At 52.5% G+C, this 21403-nt stretch overlaps 2 protein-coding genes across 12 annotated transcripts in view; both read right to left on the reverse strand.

Annotated features, from left to right (window-relative positions):
* HSD17B14 (hydroxysteroid 17-beta dehydrogenase 14) lies at positions 1-18952 on the reverse strand. Of its 3 annotated transcripts, none has more exons than XM_084961848.1 (10): positions 18757-18952; positions 18231-18396; positions 17668-17706; positions 17388-17470; positions 16765-16831; positions 11426-11517; positions 957-1061; positions 652-719; positions 442-538; positions 1-352 (listed from the first exon to the last, which is right to left on the reverse strand). In XM_084961848.1, exons 2-10 carry the CDS (start codon positions 18316-18318, stop codon positions 179-181), a joined length of 813 nt encoding a protein of 270 aa, XP_084817974.1. In that variant the 5' UTR covers positions 18319-18396; positions 18757-18952; the 3' UTR covers positions 1-178. The 3 variants fall into 3 exon arrangements, with proteins under 3 accessions (XP_084817974.1, XP_084817975.1, XP_084817976.1); XM_084961849.1 differs by having other exon boundaries at positions 18231-18428; XM_084961850.1 differs by lacking the exon at positions 16765-16831.
* Positions 18799-21403, reverse strand: part of PLEKHA4 (pleckstrin homology domain containing A4) — a 26644-nt gene continuing 24039 nt past the window's right edge. For 8 of the 9 annotated variants that reach the window (XM_084961429.1, XM_084961428.1, XM_084961431.1 and 5 more), the window contains exons 18-20: positions 20076-20134; positions 19570-19682; positions 18799-19259 (exon numbers count right to left, since the gene is read on the reverse strand). In XM_084961429.1, the coding sequence (XP_084817555.1) occupies positions 18997-19259; positions 19570-19682; positions 20076-20134 (435 nt within the window). In that variant the 3' untranslated portion in view covers positions 18799-18996. The remainder of the gene's footprint in view (positions 19260-19569; positions 19683-20075; positions 20135-21403) is intronic. The other variant, XR_014806476.1, reaches the window with a different exon arrangement.

The raw sequence follows: 21403 nt of genomic DNA on the forward strand, positions 1-21403 counted from the left end.
TTGGCTGCAAAGTGCTTTTATGGAAAGATGTGGGGTGGTCTGGACATTGGTAAGTGGGCTTAAAGTCTGGCGGGGGGCGGGGGGGCGCAGCAGCTGAGAGGTGGGAAGGGGAATTTGGGAGACTGAGTTTGCGATGGGAGAGCCCTGGTCCGGGAGGCCCAGGTGGAAATGTGGGAGATTAGGGGATCACAGACGCCCCTGCGGGGACGCTGCACTGCGCCGCCTTGCACCCAAAGCCCAGCTCCGCGCCCCCAGTCACTAGCAGCTCAATCCCGGTGCAGAAGCTGGCTTCGGAGGCCAGGAACACAGCAGCAGCCCCCACCTCAGCAGGCTGGCCCATGCGGCCCAGGGGCTGGGGAGAGACGAGGGTAAAAGCAGGTCAAAAGGGGCCCTCACCTGACCGCCACCCCCATTCCACCTGGATGGGGCCCCCACTCCTACCTGGGCCAGCGTGCCCTCTCGGATTTTGGCCTTGGGGTCAGGTGTTGATGCTGCCAGCTCTTCCCACAGCGGGGTCCAGATGTTTCCTGGGGAGATGCTGGGGTGAGGGAGCAGAGGGGATCAGGGAAGTTGGCTGCAACAACACCGCCCCCCCCCAGTCTTGAAGGCTCCCCCCACCCCACCCCACACTCGGCCCAGGGAGCTGCTCACCAGTTGACGCGGACGCCATATTGACTCTCATCCAAGGCCAAGGCTTTGGTCATGGCTGTCACCGCCCCCTGCAGAAGACGGGCGGGGAGACAGGTTCAGACCAGGGAAGATGAGGGTCCTTTTGTCCTCTCCTCCCAACCGGGGTCATCAAGCAGGGCCATCAGAATGGGGAAGGCGCGCCCGCTCTGCAGGTTTCCGTTGGGCTGCACCATTTCTTGGGAGACGCTTGAGGCCAACACATCACAGGTGGCCATGCCTCAGGGCTGGGGTTCCTGAAGAAGCAGGGGGGTACCATGGCCGCGTACCTTGGTGGCCACATAGGGAACTGCCTGGGACTGGCCGATCGCCCCGACCAGGCTGGAGATGTTGATGACGTTGCCTCGGCTCTTGCGCAGGTGAGGGAGGGCGAGCTGGGGAGACAGAGGCAGAGGGAGCTGCTGAGCCCTGGATGTCCTGCCCCCCGCCCTGCTCAAACACATCTTGATGTCTGGGGCTGGGGCCATCTCCCTGGTGTGCTGATCTGTCGATCTGGGTGCCTCGAAGGGACAGCTCCTGGGCTCTACGGTACCCCCTCTGGTCTGCCTTCGGTCTCAGCCCTTGAGTCTCTCCTTGTCTGGAAGGGATTTTTCTCTCTGTCTCTTCTACTGCCTGCCTCTCTCTTTCTCTTTCTGTGTCCCTGTCCCCCTTCCTCTGGGTCTCTGCCCCCTCTCTCCACGTTTTTTGTTGTTATTGTTTTGGGGTTTTTTGGCCGCCCCGCAGCATATGGAGCAGATCTAAGCTGCGGTTGTGACCTAAGCCACAGCTATAGCCACCTTAACCCACTGCAGTGGGCAGGGGATCGAACCTGTGTCCCACTGCTCCCAAGATGCCGCTGATCCCAATGTGCCACAGCAGGAACTCCTCTCTAGGTATTTGTAAACTGCTCAAACTCCTGCCCATAACAAGATAGAAAAATGTAGAGTTCCCTTGTGGCACAGCAGGTTAAGGATCCAGTGCTGTCGCTGCAGCAGCCAGGGTAGCTGCTGTGGCACTGCTTCCATTCCTGCCTCAGGATCTCTATAGGCCGCAGGTGCAGCCAAAATAGATCCTAGTTGGGTTCGTTAACCACTAAGCCATGAAGGGAACTACCGCACAGCCAAAATTATATATATATATATATATATATATATATATTTTTTTTTTTTTTTTTTTGCCTTTTTAGGGCTGTACATAAGGCATATGGAGGTTCCCAGGTTAGGGGTCAAATCAGAACTGTAGCAGCCAGCCTACACCACAGCCACAGCAATGCCAGATCCAAACCGTGTCTGCAGCCTAAACCACAGTTCACGGCAATGCCAGATCCTTAACCCACTGAGTGACTTCAGGGATCGAACCTGTGTCTTTTTGGATGCTAGTCAGATTTGTTTCTCCTGAGCCACGACAGGAACTCCAAAATAATAGTAATTAAGAAGAAGAGAGACCAAGATGGCTGCATATTTTACAAAAATGAGGAGACTCTCTTTCAGCCACGGAGGGAAAGAGAGTTTTTGTTTTTGTTTTGTCTTTTTGCCTTTTCTAGGGCTGCTTCCTGCAGCATATGGAGGTTCCCAGGCTAGGGGTCTAATCAGAGCTGTAGCCACTGGCCTACGCCACAGCCACAGCAACGCGGGATCCAAGCCACATATGCAACCTACACCACAGCTCACGGCAACGCCGGATCCATAACCCACTGAGCAAGGCCAGGGATCGAACCCCCAACCTCATGGTTCCTAGTTGGATTCGCTAACCACTGTGCCATGACAAGAACTCCCGGGAAAGAGAGTTTTATTTATTTATCTATATTTGCTTTTTAGGGCCGCACCGGCAGCATATGGAAGTTCCCAGGCTAGGGGTTGAACAAGAGCTGCAACTGCCAGCCAACATCGCAGCCACAGCCACGCCAAAGTCAAGCTGAGTCTGCGACCTACACCACAGCTCGAAGCAACACTGGATCCTTAACCCACCGAGCAAAGCCAGGGAGCGAACCCTCATCCTCATGGATACTAGTCCGATTCATTTCCACTGCACCACAACAGGAACTCCTCTCTGGGTTTTCAGGAGAGCTCTGTGGTCCAAACTTGACCTGGGAAGCCTTCATGAAATGTACCCCATATTCTGCCAAAGTCTCCAGGGCAGCCCCCCCCTGCCCCTGCCGGGCCACCAGGAAATCCCTAAACTAGCTCTTCTCAACTCTCTCCCTCTGTCTTTCCTTCTCTCTTCCTCCCACTGCGTCTCTCTAGTCTTTCATGACACATGACCTTGAATAAACTCGAATTCTATCCTTCCCCTCCGCACTTGCCTTGGCCGGCTGGGCTGGCTGGGCAGGGCCTGTTCCTGCCACTAAAGACAAATGAGCACAAGCCGGCTCCCCTAAGGGGTGCTCGAGAGTGGGAGTCTAATTTGGCTCCCTCTCCAGTTCACCCCACCAGCCTTCTCAAGCCCCTTCTCCACTCCCTCCAAAACAGCCTCCCTGTCTCAGTGCTGTATCTGCCAACCTGAGTGTCCCAACCTCAGATGCTTTGCACATGCTGTTCCCTCTGCCTGCAATGCTCTTCCCGATGCAGCTTTCCTGACTTGCTCTGAGGGCGACCGACTTTCCCAGTTTACCGAGACAGAAGGAGTTCTGGGCACATGGGACATTCAGTCCACAGTGTCAGGGCTAAAGTGGGACACTCTTGACCCCTGAGCAACTTCAAGTCCAGTTCAAATGTCACCTTCTCCATGAGCTTCCCCTGACCAGCCCATTTAAATCTGCCACCTTCCTGTCCCTGGGTCCCCATCCTGCTTCCTGATCCCTTTTCCCTGTGCCACACATCCATGACACGCCATATATATGTTTTACTTATGTATTTGCTTATTCTCTATCTCTCCCACCAGAATGCAAAAACCCAGGAGAGACAGTTGAAATTTATTTTGATCCCCCCCCCCCGCATGCTAAGGTGCCTGGCATGTGGTAGCTGCTCAATAAGTATCTTTGGAATCAAAGAATGAATTTATTTATTCATTTTATTTTCACTGCACCCATGGCATGCGGAAGTTCCCAAGCCAGGGATCGAACCCATGCCCCAGCACTGACAATTGCCAGGTCCTTAGCCGCTAGGCTACCAGGGAACTCCCAGGAATGAATATACTGGGGATCTATGATGTGCCAGAGCCTGTTCTCAGCTCTTTATACAGATTAGCTCATTTAATGCTCACAGTGGCCCTAGGAGGTCCCATCAACAGCCCCTTCACCCAGGTGAGAAGACTGGGGTGACTGCCGTCCAGAGTGTCACGTGACACCTGGCAGAGTCAGTATATGTGGCCTGGCAGTCAGGGACCAAAACCCACCACCAAGGAGTTCCTGGTGTGATGCAGTGGAAACAAATCCGACCAGTAACCATGAGGATGTGAATTCAATCCCTGGCCTTACTCAGTGGGTTGAGGATCTGGTGTTGCTGTGGCTGTGGTGTAGGCTGGCAGCTGTAGGTCCAATTCAACCCTGAGTCTGGGAACTTCCATATGCCGCAGGTGTGGCCCTAAAAAGCAAAACAAACAAACAAAAACAGCAAAACATTCAGACAACTAAGTGCTAAGAACTTGAAGACAGTATCAGCAGGAGTAACCAAGGTTGGGGGAGGGGGCAGGGGCGAATCTTCCAGCCTCCTCCTCAGGGACCACCCTCCCTTCATCCGCCCCTTCCCCCCCTCACTCTCCCAGCTTGAAACCCCGCCTCCCCAAGCCCCCACCCTGGGCCCTGCCCCGGCCCCTTTCCCTCCTTAATCCTCACTGCTCCTGGGCCAGCCCTTGGCCTCCCTCCCCACCCCCACCTGGCACAGGTGAGGTCCATGGAGGCTGGGACAGGTTTATTCGCCATCCTCATCCCAGCCCTGGGTAAACAGCTAGCGCTCAATAAGTATCTGTCCCATGTGGCCGTGGCCCCTTTCCAACCCTTCCATGAATTCTTTGGCTGGCATCCTCCCCCACCGACTGCCAAGGTCACCTACCCCTCCTTCAAGGACTCGCTGGGCTCTTATCAGCCTGCCTCTCCCCCCACCCCGCCCCCTGCAGCCTCACGCTGGCCTGACTGCACCAGCCCTGCGCTGGCCTGACTCCATCAGCCCTGAGTGATGGGGTTCTTGGCTCTGCCTCTCGCTCTCCCAGCTCTGCCAAGGGAGCCGTCCTTTGGCTGGTTTCTGCCACCCTCGGAGCCCGGTTCTGGAGCTCTTGACCTGCCACCCTTGGGCATTTCCAGCGCTGTGTCTTGAGTGCAAAACTCACCCCACTGTCTCCACCTAAAATCTGCCCCTCTCCCTGGTTCCCAGCCTCCGATGCCCATCCGGCTTCTCCAGCCAAGACCTAGGGGGCCTGTGGTTCTTCCAGAACCTCGCTCTCCCTCAACTTCTCATCAGACCCATCAGCAAGGATCTCTTGAGTCTATACAATTCCCTCCGCCTCGTGAATTCATTTAACCAACATTTCTGGAGGACCCCCTCTGTGCCAGGTGCTGGGGATACTGCAGGAAACGAGACAGAGATTTCTGCCCTCCTGGAGCCCAAGTTCCATGGGAAGGCAGCAAGAAAACAAACACAAGTGCACTGTGGAATGTTCTAGAGTGTGTCTCAGGACATGAAACAAGAAGTAGAGCAGGATGAGGATGAACGGGAGTGTTGGGCTGGGTGCAGTTTCAAACAAGGCGCCCCAGGAGGGCTTCGAGGAGGTGAGATTTGAGCAGCTGAGTCCAGGTGTGAGCTGTGGGCATTTCTTAGAGATGATCACGCCAGGCAGAGGGAACAGTAAGTGCTAAGGCCCCGAGGCAGGACAAGGCTCGGTGCATTTGGCAGCAATGGGGGACAAGGGGAGATGAGAGGAGCAACAGGGGCCGGATGGTGAGTCCTGGAAGCCACCTCTTCTCACCTGCACAGGTGTGCTCATCTCCTGATACTAATCCCCACCCCACTGTTCCCTCTGATTTGTTCCTCTTACAAGAGCCAGAGTGGATCCAGCAATGCCACTCCTGGGCATCTATTCAGAGAAAACCATGACTCGAAAGACACACGTCCTCCAATGTTCACTGCCACACTCTATGCAATAGCCAAGACATGGAAACAACCTAAATGCCCATCGACAGAGGATTGGATCAAGAAGTGGTACATATACACAATGGAATATTACTCAGCCATTAAAAGGAAAGAAATAACGGCATTTGCAGCAAATGGACCTAGAAATTATCATGCTAAGTGAAGTCAGTCAGACCATAAGACACCAACACCAGATGCTATCACTGACATGTGGAATCTAAAAAAAGGACACAATGAACTTCTTTGACTCACAGACTTTGAAAAACGTATGGTTTCCAAAGGGGACAGGTTGGGGGAGATGGGGGAGATGCGCTGGGGGTTTGGGATGGAAATGCTATAAACTTAGGTTGTGATGATTGTTGGACAACTATAAATGTAATAAAATTCATTGAATAATTTAAAAAAAAAGAGCCAAAGTGAGCTATTATTATTAATGATCTGTTAGTGATAACAGGATTAAATCCCTTTCTTGCTCATATACCTTCTATGGCTCCCTATTGCTCTTGAGATCAAGACCAGATGCCTCAGATCTGGCATCGTCACTTCTGTGGCTCAGGGTACTGCTGTGGCTTGGGTTCCATCCCTAGCCTGGGAACTTTCACATGCCATGGGTGTGGCAAAAAAAAAAAAAAAAAAAAAAAGAATACAAGAAGCCTATTCTGGCACCGAGAACAAACCAGAAAACACTGGTCTCTTATTTATGTGGTAACACCTGGCTTCCCCATGACTGAAAATTCCACAAGGGCAAGGACCACATGGTGTAACCCCAGCACTTAGAATGCTGCCTGGCACCTACCAATGCCCGTTCAGTCCTTGATGAATAAATAGCTGAATGAATGGACAGGTCTCCGAGAATCAATCCGGCTCTGAGAGTCCACGGGAGACACTCCTGTGCCCAAACACCTCCTGTGGACCCTTCTCCCCACAAGACCTCATTTCCTTCACCACATAAACACCCCCCTAATTCCTCCATTGCTTTCTCTAGCCTAACTCGAGAATGGCTAACTTGGTTTTTTTGGTTTGTTTGTTTCTTGTTTTTGCTTTTCTAGGGCTGCACCCAAGGCACATGGAGGTTCCCAGGCTAGGGGTGGTCGAATCAGAGCTGCAGCGGCCAGCCTACACCACAGCCAGAGCCACTGGGGATCCGAGCCACATCTGCGACCTACACCACAGCTCACAGCCACACCGGATCCTTAACCCACTGAGCGAGGTCAGGGATGCAACCCACATCCTCATGGATATTTGTAGGATTTGTTTCTGCTGCGCCGCAATGGGAACTCGGGAGAAAGGCTAACTTTGGCTGGTGTCAGCATCCCCCAAGGGGGCCAGAGACACAGATTCTGACTCAGGAGCCTGGGATCGGGTCCGGAATTGATATTTAAAGAGCTTCCAAGGGATGGTGGTGGTGAAGATGGTGATGCTGGCAGTGATGCTGACATGGGGATGGTGCTGGCAGGGATGGTGGTGATGGCGATGAAAGGATGTGGGGGGGTGGCACTGGCGATGGTGGTGAGGATGGCAATGAGGATGGCGGTGATGGCAGTGCTGGTGGTGATGCTTATAGTGATACCGACAGTGACAACGGCAGCAACCTACACAGGGGGACAGATTTTCTACCACAGCCACATTTCAGGGGCTGGAATAGATGCAAAAACTGGCAGACAAAAGTCGTTGCCCACTGAAAAACCAAACGCAGTGTGCTGACTTTGTCTAGAGCTTGGTATGAACGCACCAGCTAGGATAAGACATTTGGGGGAAACTGGGTGAATTTTCCTTTTTTTTTGGCCTCACCCACAGCATGCAAAAATTCCACAGGCCAGGGATTGAACCCACACCACAGCTGTGACCCGCACCGCAGCAGTGACAATGCCAGATCCTTAATCTAGTGTGCCGCCAGGGAACTCCATGGGAGAACTTAAATAGGGCTTGGGTATGAAATGGTATGAAGGAATCGCTGCTCACTTTCTTAAGAGGTCTAATCATAACTTGGTCAGGTTAAAACAAAGTCTTTAGGCGTTCCTGTCGTGGCACAGTGGTTAACGAATCCGACTGGGAACCATGAGGTTGCGGGTTTGATCCCTGGCCTTGCTCAGTGGGTTAAGGATCTGGCATTGTCATGAGCTCTGGTGTAGGTTGCAGACGAGGCTTGGATCTGGCGTTGCTGTGGCTGTGGCCGTGGCCGGAGGCTACCGCTCTGATTCGACTCCTATCCTGGGAACTTCCATATGCCTAGAGGGCAGCCCTAAAAAGTCAAAAAAAAAAAAAAAAGAAAGAAAGAAAGAAAAAAAGAACAAGCTTAACAAAATGCTTGTAACTGCCAAGGGAAGATGGAGATGGGGGTTCTCTCATTCTTAAAATACACAAGGGTGATTTCTGCCCCAGGGCCTTTGCACACTCTTTCGGCAAGTGAAACACCCTTGGCCCTGTTTTTTTACTTCCTTTCCTGAACCCACTCAAGGTTCGGCTCAAACCTCACCTTTTCCCTTCCACTTCTCCCAGGCTCCATATGACCCTCAGAGCCCACAGAGTGAGGTGGACTGGCCACCAGAAACAGAACGGGGCAAGGGTCACATTATACGATAAAACCCACAGCTGGTAAACTCTGTGCCAGGCTTGTTCTAAGGGCTTTGCGGGTGTTTAATTTAATCGCATCCAATGCTCAGGACAACGCTGTAACTTAGCTACCACAATGAGTCTCGGTCGACAGATCAGAGAACTCAGGTGTCCCAGGATGGGCTCGCCCGATATTACAAGCAGGAGGTGGCAGAGAATCTGGGCAGGTGGGCCCCAGATCTAGACCCCTGATTCCCACATGGGGCTTCCGCACCTGCCCCGCGCAGGTGATCTGAGTTAGGAAGGCCGATAGGGAGAGGGGGGCCTGGGGTACACTTAGCAGACCTCCCGCATAAGCCCGGTTGGCCAACTTTGTGAGAGAAACCAGAAATCTGGTTGTTTATGAGAAACTTCTCTTTCTTTTTAAATGCTGGCAACTAATGAGGGAGAGACAGAGAAAAAATCCACACACATACACACATACGCCTTTAACGGGCTGCGGTGTATGTGTGTTATTATTTAGAGGTGCCAAGCATAGAAAGCAAACAGAAACTGGGGACAGGAGTCACGACAGACTGGTTGAATGGTATTTTCCAATAGCCTGGGGATATTTCACCAGCATCTCGGCATCAGATCTTGAGCTCGGCCCCTGAGCCTTCCCACACAGGCGACTCCTGACCCACTCTGTGGCCTCTCTATCCACGTTCACTTTTTCCTCCCTTTTTTTTTCCTTTTTCAGCTGCACCCCTTGGCATACAGAAGTTCCCGGGGGCCAGGGATGGAATCTGAGCCACGCCTATGATCCATGCCCCAGCGCAGCAACGCGGGATCCTTAACCTACTGCGCCCCAGCGCGGATTCCTACATTCGCTTTCCTGAGCCCTTCTAGCCCTACGCTGAGTGTTCCAGACTGAGGCCTCCAGGCCTCAACTGCGCCCTGGACCCACAGCCCCCACGTCTGGTGAGCATCTCACATGCCAATCTCCCCCAGCCCACCTACCCATCCCCAGACTTCCCAGGGCCGCGGTGGGCAAGGCGGTCCTGCGGGTTGATGGGGCTGGGCCTGGGGAAATCCGTCCACACCCCTCAGCCCACACACCTTTCTTTCTCAAGTTCACCCCCACATCTAGACTATAAGGAAATCCTAACAAGTCTACCTGTAAAACGCACCTAGGATCGAACCATTGCTCACCAAATCCACGGCCAGCGGCCTGTTGGGACCCAACATCACCTCCCGCCTGGACCGACTGGACCACCGTGTCACCACCTCCGCGATGGATTCCCGGCCTCAGCCCTCGCCCCATCAGTTCCCCGGCGCGGCCGCCAGAGGGCGCCAGTTCCCGTTCGCGTTCCTCGGCTCAGACCCCTTCGCGGCTCTCGCTCAGCCTCAAAGCCAAGTCCCCTCCGTGGTTTCCCAGACCCGGCACCATCTGCCTTCAATTTCTGCCCTCTCCCTGCTTCATCTGCTTCAGTCACCCTGGCCCTCCTCGCTGTGCCCACTACACGCCAAGCAATCCCACCCCAGGGTCTTTGCACCGGCTGTTCTGCTGAATCACAGTTGCCCTTGGGATCCTGACTCAAATACCTCCTCTTATTGCCGCTGTGGTGCAGTGGGTTAAGGACCCGACTGCAGCGGCGGGGGTTGCTGCGGAGGAGCAGGTTCCATCCCCAGCCCAGCAGAGTCGGTTAAAGGATGCAGCCTTGCCCAGCATAGGTCGTGGCTGCGGCTGGGGTTCAATCTCTGGCCCAGGAGCTGCCATATGCCCGCCAGTGCAGCCATTAAAAACAAAAAAAATTTTTTTAAATGTCCCCTCTTAGGAAGCTTTCTCAGTACTCACACTTCCTCAAAGAGCCCGCAGATACACTTTTTAAAAAAACTTTTCCTGGTAAAGCTCATACCAAGTTATTGCTGGGTGACACAGGATGTCTGAGATTTGCTTTAAAATATTCCAGAAAAGGTGAAGAAAAGATGAAGCTGTGACAAGGCCGGATCCTTACCCCACTGGGTTGGGCTGGGACTGAACTTGCCTCCCAGAGCTCCCCAGATACCCCCAAGCCCGTTGCAGCACAGAGAGAACTCCGAGAACGGCGGCACGTTGATTGTAGCACTGAGGGGTGGGCATGTGAGTTCAGTATATAATCCGCTCTGCTTTTGTGTGTCCTTGCAAAATGACATAATAAAAGGTTTTTTTCTTTTCTTTTGCTTTTTAGGGCCACACCTGCGGCATATGGAGGTTCTCGGGCTAATTCTGAGCTTCAGCTGCCAGCCTAGACCACAGCCACAGCGACACCAGATCTGAGCCTCGTCTGTGACCTAACCATAGCTCATAGCGGCACTGGATCCTTAACCCATGGAGCAAGGCCAGGGATCAAACCCGAATCCTAATGGTTACTAGTCGGATTCACTACCACTGAGCCACGACAGGAACTCCATAAAAGGTTTCATAGCATTGCCTTTACACTGGCCCATCACTCTTGGTCCCATTCCTTCCCTTCACTTTTTTTGAGTAGCATTTATCACTCCCTGACTTTTTTTTTTTTTAATTTATTGCTTTTTAGGGCCACACCCACAGCATATGGAAATTCCCAGGCTAGGGGTCAATTTGGAGCTGCAGCCTACACCACAGTCACAGCAACGCCAGATCCAAGCCGCATCTGCAAGCTTCACCACAGCTCATGGCAATGCCAGATCCTTAACCCACTGAGTGAGGCCAGAGATGGAACCTGAATCTTCATGGATACTAGTTGGATTCATTACTGCTGAGCCACAGTGGGAACTCCTCTTTTTTTAAACATGTTATGGCCTCACCCTCAGCATCTGGAAGTTCCCAGGCCAGGGACTGAATCCGAGCCACAGCAGTGACCTACACCGCAGCTGCAGAAATGCCAGATCCTTTAACCCACTGCACCAACCCAGGGATTGAACCCGCACCTCCACCGTGACCCAAACTGCTGCAGTTGGATTCTTAACCCGCTGTGCCTTGGCGAGAACTCCTAGATGCATTTCTTTTCTACAGAGAATGAGCCCTTTTGGAATAATATCAAAGCAGACACAGAGAACCTCTGGCTCTGAGACAAAGTGGGTCTGAGAATCTGATTGTCAAGGGCTCCCCCAGATCTGGTGGCCAGGACCCCAGCTCTCACCTTGGTCAGCGTGTACATCCCCAGCAGGTTCAGCTCCAGCAGCTGCCGGAAGCCTTGGATGGAGGTCTCCTCAGGCCACTGCAGAGGTGGATCTAAGGGTAGGGTGGGAGAGAGAGAGGAGCAGAGGATGAGGGTGCCAGGAGAAGACAGAGAACAGGACAGGGCCGTAGGCACTGTGGCAGGCGGTGTAGAGGTGGGGGGTGGGGAACACAGGGTGGGGAGTGGCAGACGAGAGGGTCAGAGATCCTGAAAAGGTAAGGCAGCAGCATAATGGGTACTAGAAAATGTGCTCCAGGAGTTTCCTGGTGGTCTAGTGGATAGAATTTGGTGCTGTCACAGCTGCAGCCCAGATTCAATCCCTGGACTGGGAACTGAGATCCCACCTCAGGCTGCTGCATGCCGCAGGGGGGAAAAAAAAGCAATCTCACAACTGGATTGAGGAGACGTGGTTTATATACAAATGGAGTATCACTCAGCCTTTAAAAAGAATAAAAAAATAAATTAAATAAATGAATGAAATATTGCTATTTGCAGCAATGTGGATGGACCTAGAGAATATATATATATATATATATATATATATATATATACTTTTTTTGGGTTTTTTTTTTTTTTTTTTTTTTTGCTTTTTAGGGCTGCACCCGCAGCATATGGAGATTCCCAGGCTAGGAGTCCAATCAGAGCTGTAGCTACCGGCCTACACCACAGCCACAGCAACGCGGGATCCAAGCCACATCTGCGACCTACACCACAGCTCATGGCAACACCAGATCCTTAATCCACTGAGCAAGGCCTGGGATCGAACCCGCAACCTCATGGTTCCTAGTTGGATTCATTTCCACTGCGCCATGATGGGAACGCCAAGAATATCATGCTTAGTGAAATAAGTCAGAGAAAGACAAATACTGTACAATATCATTTACATGTGGAATCTCACAGATAATACAAATAAATGCATATGCAGAACAGAAATAGATTCAGATGTAGAAAACAAACTTGTGGTTACCAAAGGGGAGAAGGAAGGAGAGACGGACAATTTAAGGGCATAGGATTAACAGACACAAACTGCTACGTATAAAATAGAAAAGCAACAAGGATATTCTATATAGCACCGGAAATCACAGCCATTATTTTGAAATAACCTATAACAGAATATGATCTGCAAAACTACTGAATCACGCAGCCGTATAGCTAGAGCTAACATAAAACTGAAAAACAACTATACTTCAATTAAAAATGTAAAAGAGTTTCCCATGGTGGCTCAACAATAACGAACCCAACTAGTATCCACGAGGATGGGGGATCAATTCCTGGCCTCACTCAGTAGGTTAAGGACCCGGCGTTGCCATGAGCTGCAGTATAGGTTGCAGATGCAGCTCGGATCCCGCGTTGCTGTGGCTGTGGTGTAGGCCTGCAACTGTGGCTCCAATTCGACCCCTGGCCTGGGAACTGCCATATCCCATGGGTGCGGCCCTAAAAATTAAAAAAAAAAAAAAAAAAAAAAAAACCTAAAAGAAACAGCAAAAGAAGAAAAAGCAGTCTCAAGGCCAGAAAGTCTGGGTTCAAATCTAAGCCCGCCATGCCTTGGCTGTGTGACTTTGGGCAAGTCACTTGGCCTCTCTGTGCCTCAGCTGTCTCATCTATAGGATGAAGGTAGCGCTTTGGTTTTGGGCTTCACAATTTCACAAGTCAATATGGTGCCTGACACTTAGTACTGGAGTGTGTTTGTTAAATAAATAGAAGGAATGGGGAAGGAGGGGCATTACAGCAAATCAACATTCAGAAGAGAAGAGTAGGAGTTCCCATCGTGGCGCAGTGGTTAACGAATCCGACTAGGAACCATGAGGTTTCGGGTTCGATCCCTGCCCTTGCTCAGTGGGTTAACGATCCGGCGTTGCCGTGAGCTGTGGTGTAGGTTGCAGACGAGGCTCGGATCCCGCGTTGCTGTGGCTCTGGCGTAGGCCGGTGGCTACATCTCCGATTAGACCCCTAGCCGGGGAACCTCCATATGCTGCGGGAGCGGCCCAAGAAATAGCAAAAAGACCCAAAAAAAAAAAAAAAAAAAAAAAAGAAGAGAAGAGTAGCAGGAAAGACAGTAAGAAGAAGAACAAAATGAGGGGGAAAAAAAAAAAAGGTGGCAAAAATGGACCCTGAACCTTCCAAAGTCTTTAGGGGTCTAGTGCATGAAGGCACAGAGAAGTGGGGGAAAATGACGATGGAAAGTTAAGGAAATATTGGCTTATTCCTCCCCAGAGATCCAGGGCTTGTGACCTCGCTTCCTCCAGAGATCTGTTCAAACATCTTCAGAGAAGCGACCCCGGATCCTCCGACAGAAAGAGCCCCCGTCATTCTCTAAGCCCTCCATCAGCTTTGTTTCTTACTTTTTTAATTTTATTTTTGGCTTGTGAAAGTTCCCAGGCCAGGGATCAAACCTGCTCCAGAGCAGTGACCCGAGTCACAGCAGTGACAATGCTGGGTCCTTAAACTGCTGAGCCACCAGGGAACTCTGAGCTTTATTTTTCTTCATAGCTTTTATCACTCCAGAACATGCTAGTATATACAACCAATGCTTTCTTTTTTCTTTCTTTTTGTCTCTTTGCCATTTCTTGGGCCACTCCCTCGGCATATGGAGGCTCCCAGGCTAGGGGTCAAATTGGAGCTGTAGCCACCGGCCTACGCCAGAGCCACAGCAACTCCGGATCCGAGCCGCGTCTGCAACCTACACCACAGCTCATGGCAACACCGGATCCTTAACCCACTGATCGAGGCCAGGGATCGAACCCACAACCTCATGGGTCCTGGTCAGATTCGTTAACCACTGAGCCAGGATGGGAACTCCCAACCAATTCTTATCAGAGGCAGTTTTAGTCTATAAAGTCAGGACAAACACTGAGTTAGTGAATACTGACCCATTGCTCCTAGGGGGAAACATAAATATGATATTACATAACAATATCTACTTGCTACAGGCAGCATGTTTGAGCTGCTCCATTCATATGTTGAAATCCTCACTTCCAATGTGATGGTGTTTGGAGGTGGGGATTTGTGGGAGGTGATTGGGTTTGAGGATGGAGGCCTCTTGCATGGGATCAGTGCCCTTACAAAAGAAAGTCCAGGGAGTTCCCGTAGTGGCTCAGCGGAAAGGAATCTGACCAGCATCCATGAGGACACAGGTTTGATCCCTGACCTTGCTCAGTGGGTTAAGGATCCAGCGTTGCCATGAGCTGAAGTGTAGTCGCAGACATGGCTTGGATCCCACGTGGCTGTGGCTGTGGTGTAGGCCATCGGCTACAGCTCCGATTCAACCCCTAGCCTGGGAACCTCCATATGCCGCGGGTACAGCCCTAAAAAGACAAAAAACTAAACAAAACAAACAAACAGAGAGAGAGAGACTCCAGGAGTCCCCATTATGGCTCAGCAGAAACGAACCCCACCATGAGGAGTGGGGTTCAGCCTCGCTCATTGGGCTGGGGATCCAGCACTGCCATGAGTTGCAGTGTAGGTCACTGACACGGCTCGGATTCTGAGTTGCTGTGGCTGTGGTGTCGGCTGGCAGCTCAGCTCGGATTCCACCCCTAGCCTGGGAATTTCCATATGCCACAGGTGGGGCCCTAAAAAGCCAAACAAATAAAAAAATAAGAGACTCTAGAGCCGTCCCTTGCCTCTTCCACTGTGTGAGGTCCCAGCAACTGCCTCCAACTTGATCTTGGACCTCCTCGCCCTTAGAACCGTGAAAAATAAATGCGTATGTTGTTGAAGCCACCTGGTCCATGGCATTTCGTTGTGGCAGCGGGAACAGAATCAGACGGGCCATATGTGTGTTTGTTTACATGCACATACGTATAGAGAGCCCTGTGGCTAACACAGACTATAATCTTACATCCTAAAAACAACTCCTCCTGCAAGACTATTTTATTTATTCTGCAAATGAGGAAACCAGGTTCAGGAATGTCATGTGACTTGCCTCAGGCTGCCCCACTCGCAGGTGTCAGCACTGGGATGGATTCCATCCAACTGGCCCCAGAGCGAGCTCTTCAAACGGCCCCTGCCCTCTCTCATCTCCCCCCTCTGGGAAATTCTGTTTGAGGATTGAACCCAGGAGGGCAGAGTATCACCTTGTCTGACCTTAGCTGGGAAAAAGTGCTACAGGCCACACAGATGTCAGCCTCTCTGCGCATGTCCGTGAATACTGGGAAAGCGCCCCAAGTCCTGCCTGGGGCCAGAGGGTGAATAATGAAGATGAAAGATAGCTGTCTTTTTTTTTTATCTGTTTCCTTTCTCTAGAACATGAATCCCACGAGGACAGAAATGCCTCGTCTGTTTTGTTTACCGCTACATCCCCAGTCCCTAGGAAAGAACATGGGCATAGCGGATGCTCAGTAAACATCTATTGAAAGGCCAAAGGACATAGAGAGAATGGATGAACTAGTACCTGCCATCTCTTTATATCTTGACAAGAGAAGGAAACTGCAGCCCGGAGAGGGTAAATCAATTTGCTCAAAGTTGTCCAGCCAGTAAGAAAGGCATCTTTCCATCACAGCCTTGCTGTGTGACCTTAGTCCAATCAGTTCACCTCGCTGAGCCTCGCTTTACCAATGTGAGGCATTCTTATAAAGGGTAGTCATGAAACAGATGACAATTTCCCTTCAAAGCCTCCACACCAAGACCTGTAAGCCCTGGGCCAAGCGTACTTGTTCACAGTCACAGAAAAAAAGAGCCATCCGCCTCACTTTAAAGAAACTGAGGTTGGAGTTCCCTGGTGGCTCAGCAGACTAAGGACCTGGCATTATTGCTGCTGTGGCGCAGATTCAATCCCTGACCCTGGAACTTCTGCATGCCATGGCCAAAACCAAACCAAACCAAACCAAAACGGAGGCTGCAAGATGGACGCTGTCTGCCCAAGACAGTTAGGGTGATTAGGGGGCTGAGCAGTGACACAATTTTTTTTTTTTTTAGGGCCGCACTCGTGGCATATGGAGGTTCCCAGGCTAGGGGTCGAATCGGAGCTACAGCCTCTGGCCTACATCACAGCCACAGCAATACGGGATCCGAGCCGTATCTGCACCACAGCTCACAGCCAGATCCTTAACCCACTGAGCAAGGCCAGGGACTGAACCCGCAACCTCATGGTTCCTAGTCAGGTTCATTTCCTCTGCACCATGACGGGAACTCCGCCCAGTTACACTATTTAATACTCTCAACACCCTGTAATGGCAAGGACAGTGGTGGTCATTGTCATTTTAGAAATGTAGAAACTGAGGCATAAAGAGGTGGCGGCACAGGCCTGGGGACACAGAGCAGCAATGGGACAGAGCCCGGGAAGCGGGTTGACAACTCACGGGAGCCGGCGTTGTTGACCACACAGTCCAGGCGGCCGAAGCGGCGGATGGTCTCAGAAACGAGGGTCTGAGGAGAAAGCTGTCTTGTGAGTGAACAGCATTGGTGCCCCTGCTGGGCTCCCCCAAGTGAGACGTGGCAGAAGCGGAGTCACCGCGGAGGGGACAGGACATTGTGGGGGCCGACCCCAAATCGCCAGGCATGGCAGGAGATGAGGAGACTGGACGCCAGTGGTGCCAGAGACCAGAGGGCTGGTGACACACACCCTGAGCTCACTACTCCAGAGACCCAGGAGGGTGGGGGATGGGGGAGCAGATGAAGGGAAGGGGGAGAAACCCTGGGAGAAGGAGAACTCTTACTGGATCCAGATCATGTGACAGGAGGGACCAGGGGCCTTGAAGGCCTGGGAGATAGAGGAGAATCTTCTCGGCAGACACAGGACGTGGCCAGCCGAGTTAGGAAAGCTTTGCGATGAAACTGAGCTGAGACTCTGGGGGCAGGTGTCATTTAGCCAGGAGATGGGAGAAGGGTAGAGGGAATAGCATGTGCAAAGCCCGGGGTGAAGGGAGAGAGAGAACGATTGGAGATTGAGGGGGACGGGGAGGGACAGAAACTACGCGCTCACCTTCACATCATCCTCTTGAGTCACGTCACAGAGGACAAAGACAGACCCAGGCAGCTCCTGCTCCAGGGTCCGACCAGTGGACTCTGCAGGAAGAGAAGGGCTGGGGGCTGGAGCCTGGGTCTCAGAGAGGAGGGGCTGGGGGCCCAGGATCCTGGGTCTGAGGGAGGAGGGGCTGGGGGTCTGGACTCCTGGGTCTGAGGGAGGAGGGTGCTGGGGCCTGTATTCTTCTTGAATCTAAGGGAGGAGGCAGTGGGCTGAGGACTGGGGGACCCTCACTCACCGTCTTTGTCACAGATCACCACCTGGGCGCCACTTTCCACTGCGAATAGACAGGGAATAGGTTAGCCCTGCAGAGACCTTGGTGAAGATCTCTGCTGCCCTCTGTGGCCACCCGGAACAGGGCCGTTCCCCCCCCCACCACCGCCCCAGCTCTGTTCCCCTCGTGACCCCAAAGTCTCATGATGATCCCGTAGGGCAAAAGGCAGAAGCCTAGCCTTCTCCTTGGCTATTCCAGGTGACTTCTGGGGCTCCTGAGTCTCCATCCCTGGGTTCTAGAGTAAACCCTAAACCTCCAAAAGACATATTCCTTCAACCACCACCCCCGGCCCCCCATTCTGTAGCAATAGCTGAGACCCAGAGAAAGGGAGTCAATGGCATTTGAAAATCCGCCGCAATCTCAGGCCCCAGGCCACCTCTGCCTTCCCTTCGTTAACTTTGCAAATTGGATTTTACGAGACAAGAATCTAGATTCCAGTACAGAAGATACTTCGTCCCACACCCATTAGCCCCCGGGTCCCTCCGCTCCCAGACTCCACTGTTCAGAGCCGACCAGACCCCACTCACCGAAGGCTCGGACGATCCCAGCTCCGATGCCGCGCCCGCCCCCCGTCACGATTACCACCTTCCCGGCATAGCGCGTTCCCGTTGCCATCCCGCGTCAGAAGGTCTCCTTCGGCCACTCACTCACACTCACTCGAGGCTTCTATCCCCCTCTGAAGTCCGGTGAGGTCTTGGGGTCGAACCATAAATAGGGGCTGGATCCTGAAGCCCGGCCCCGGGGGCGTTGCCAGGAAAGCCAGAAGCCTGGAACTTGGCCCCAGCCCCCTCCTCCCTCAGACCCAGGAGGCCGGTCCCCCAACCCTCAAACTCGGGATTCCTGGAGTCCGGCCCCCTCTGCCGGACCTTGGACTCCAAAGTCCAGGTCCCGGGTCCTCTCTTCCTTCAGACCCAGGAATCCAGGTCGCCGGCCCCCTCCTCCCTCAGACTCAGTAATCCAGACCTCGAGCTCCCCCCGTTCCTCTGACACACAAAGCTGAGTCCGCTGTCCCCTCCTCCCGCGGGACCCAGGAGTTCACCACTCCAGCTCTACCTCTTCGAGACACCGGTGTCACAACTCCAAACAGACAGAAAGTTATCGACTAAGAGTTCAATGTTTTAATCCAAATTTGGACAAGTATTGGGAAAATCAAACTTTGGCCAAAGTAGCCACTCCTCGGCCACCGGGAGGGGACCAGATCACGCCCTCAGGTGAGGGAAGAGGCTCCATCTGTCCCGGAAGTACCTCCGGGACACGCCCTCCAGCTCTGATTGGCTGCCCTGCTTGGGCGGGTCAGAAGCTGGACTGTAGCAGCGTGACTCTCAGAGGCCACGCCTCCTCGTCTGGGGTTAGCGCGGGAGGGGCGGTCCCGGAATCCCAGGTCGGCTCCCAAGAGGCCGGGCCTGCGTCGCGCCCAGTCCCTCGGTGGGAGAACCCCGTGGAGTGGGAACTGGCCACTGGAGGAGATCTTGGGGGCGAGGACACGCAGGGCGTGGGATCTGACGGAGGTGGCGACGCAGGGGGAAGAGGGTCTCCTCGAGAGTCCAAACTGCCACCTGGAGAGGACGGACGGAGAACGAGAATGGCAAACTTTGGGACCCAGAAGTCCCGACACCCAGGACTTTCCTCTCAAACCTAGGAGTCCAGGCTCCCCGTCCTCTCCTCCCCCAGACACGGCAGTCCTGGGATCCAGTCCCCTCCTACTGGGGTCTGGAACCCCCAAGCCCTGTCCAGCTCTTTCTTTACCAAGGCAGAGGGTTTCTGGCGGTCGTCGGACCCCCCTCCCCACCAGGACCTAGGATTCCGGGCCTCCAGACTCCCTCTTCCCTAACACCCAGGAGCCCAAGGTCCCCAGCCCATTCTCACCTGTCATCATTCGGTGCCACTGTGACGCCTCAGCAGCCAAGGCTTGAGAGAGGCTGAGAACTCGCTCCCGGTGACCCTCAGATGTTGGTAAATAAGGGGTCGTGTTCCTCGGACTAGAAAAAAGAAGATGCAGGGGTGGCCTTGAATAATTTGCCTGTAAGGTGAGGACCACGGTGCAGAGCGTGTCCTTCTGGGAGTTGTAGTCCCTAGCATATGGCTCTAAAGGATTTTGAACAGGGCGAGACCCTCTTTTTAAGTCTGCGTGCATTATGGGATCTGTAGTCCAATTGCCCGAAAACTTCCCGACAGAGGAGCAGAGTTTGACAGCAACGGTGGAACCGCTGTGAACTAGGGCTTTCTCATTCCCCAGGAACTCAAGCGTCTCTGAAATGTTCTGCCATCCATACCCTGGTACTCAAGAGTACTCAGGAGACATTAATACTTAATGCTACTCCTCACCCTTTTGTTGACTTTCTTGCTTCTAGTTTGGATCTCCAATTCCTTACCTGCTCCAGGACCCAGAGCTTCTGAGCCATTTCTGGGCTCCTGAGTGTCCCAGGGCAGGCTGCAAAGGAATTGGAGCATTAGAATTCCTCCCCCAGGAAGCCCTCACGTCCTCATTTTGAGGATGAAGTGAAGGAGCTTAGCGAAGAGAGAAAATTGCCCCCCCCCCAAACATGGCAAATGTCTTTTTTTTTTTTTTTTTGTCTTTTTTGTCTTTTGTCTTTTTGTTGTTGTTGTTGTTGTTGTTGCTATTTCTTGGGCCGCTCCCGCGGCATATGGAGGTTCCCAGGCTAGGGGTTGAATCAGAGCTGTAGCCACCGGCCTACGCCAGAGCCACAGCCACGCGGGATCCGAGCCGCGTCTGCAACCTACACCACAGCTCACGGCAACGCCGGATCGTTAACCCACTGAGCAAGGGCAGGGACCGAACCCACAACCTCATGGTTCCTAGTCGGATTCGTTAACCACTGCGCCACGATGGGAACTCCGCAAATGTCATTTTTATGTAAGATCCTTTGTCTGGAAAATGTCTATGACTGTACCTTCGACTTCTAACAGACAGGACAATTCTCAGCTTTTTTTTTTTTTTTTAATGGCCACACCCACAGCATATGGAAGTTCTCAGGCTAGGGATCAAATGGGAGCTGCAGCTGCCAGTCTATGCCACAGCCACAGCAATGCCAGATCTAAAACCGAATCTGCAACCCACACTGCAGCTTGTGGCCAGGCCAGATTCCCCAATCCACTGAACGAGGCCAGGGCTCAAATCACATCCTCACGGACACTATGTCAGGTTCTTAACCCGCTGAGCCACGACAGGAACTCATCTCAGAGCTTTCTGAGAGTCTATCTCCCAGGTAATAATCCTGCTGGGCTCCAAAAAAATTCCCCTTTTTTTCTTGTTAACTTGACTTTATTAGGATTTTCATGGAGAGACTCACAGATGGCTGCCCTCCTTGTTTGTCTGTAACAAGGCCAGAAACAGACCTTCCAAATTCACATTCCTTTTGTCGTAAATGATTAGCTGAACTCTCTGTCCCCCCAAACTAGCTAGACATAGAGATAAATGCTTGTTCAGCTGACTGAGATGCGCTTTAAACAATCCCCACCATAAAAATGATAAAATCACCCCACCTATGACTTGTCTAATTTCTCCCGAGAAAAGTTTATGATGAAACCATCTTGCCCAGACACCCTGATCTTCAGACCTGGAGGGTTCTCCCCCTGGTAACCGTGTGAATAAAATTGATTTCCTGGAGTTCCCACTGTGGCTCAACAGGTTAATGACCCAGTTTGTCTTCGTGGAGGCGCCGGTTTGATCCCCAGCCCA

Source organism: Sus scrofa, chromosome 6 (genome assembly GCF_054392235.1).
Source record: "Sus scrofa isolate SSC_HxYL_T2T_F1_AM1 chromosome 6, Sscrofa_HxYL_maternal_Yorkshire_Landrace_v2.0, whole genome shotgun sequence".
NCBI lineage: Eukaryota > Metazoa > Chordata > Mammalia > Artiodactyla > Suidae > Sus > Sus scrofa.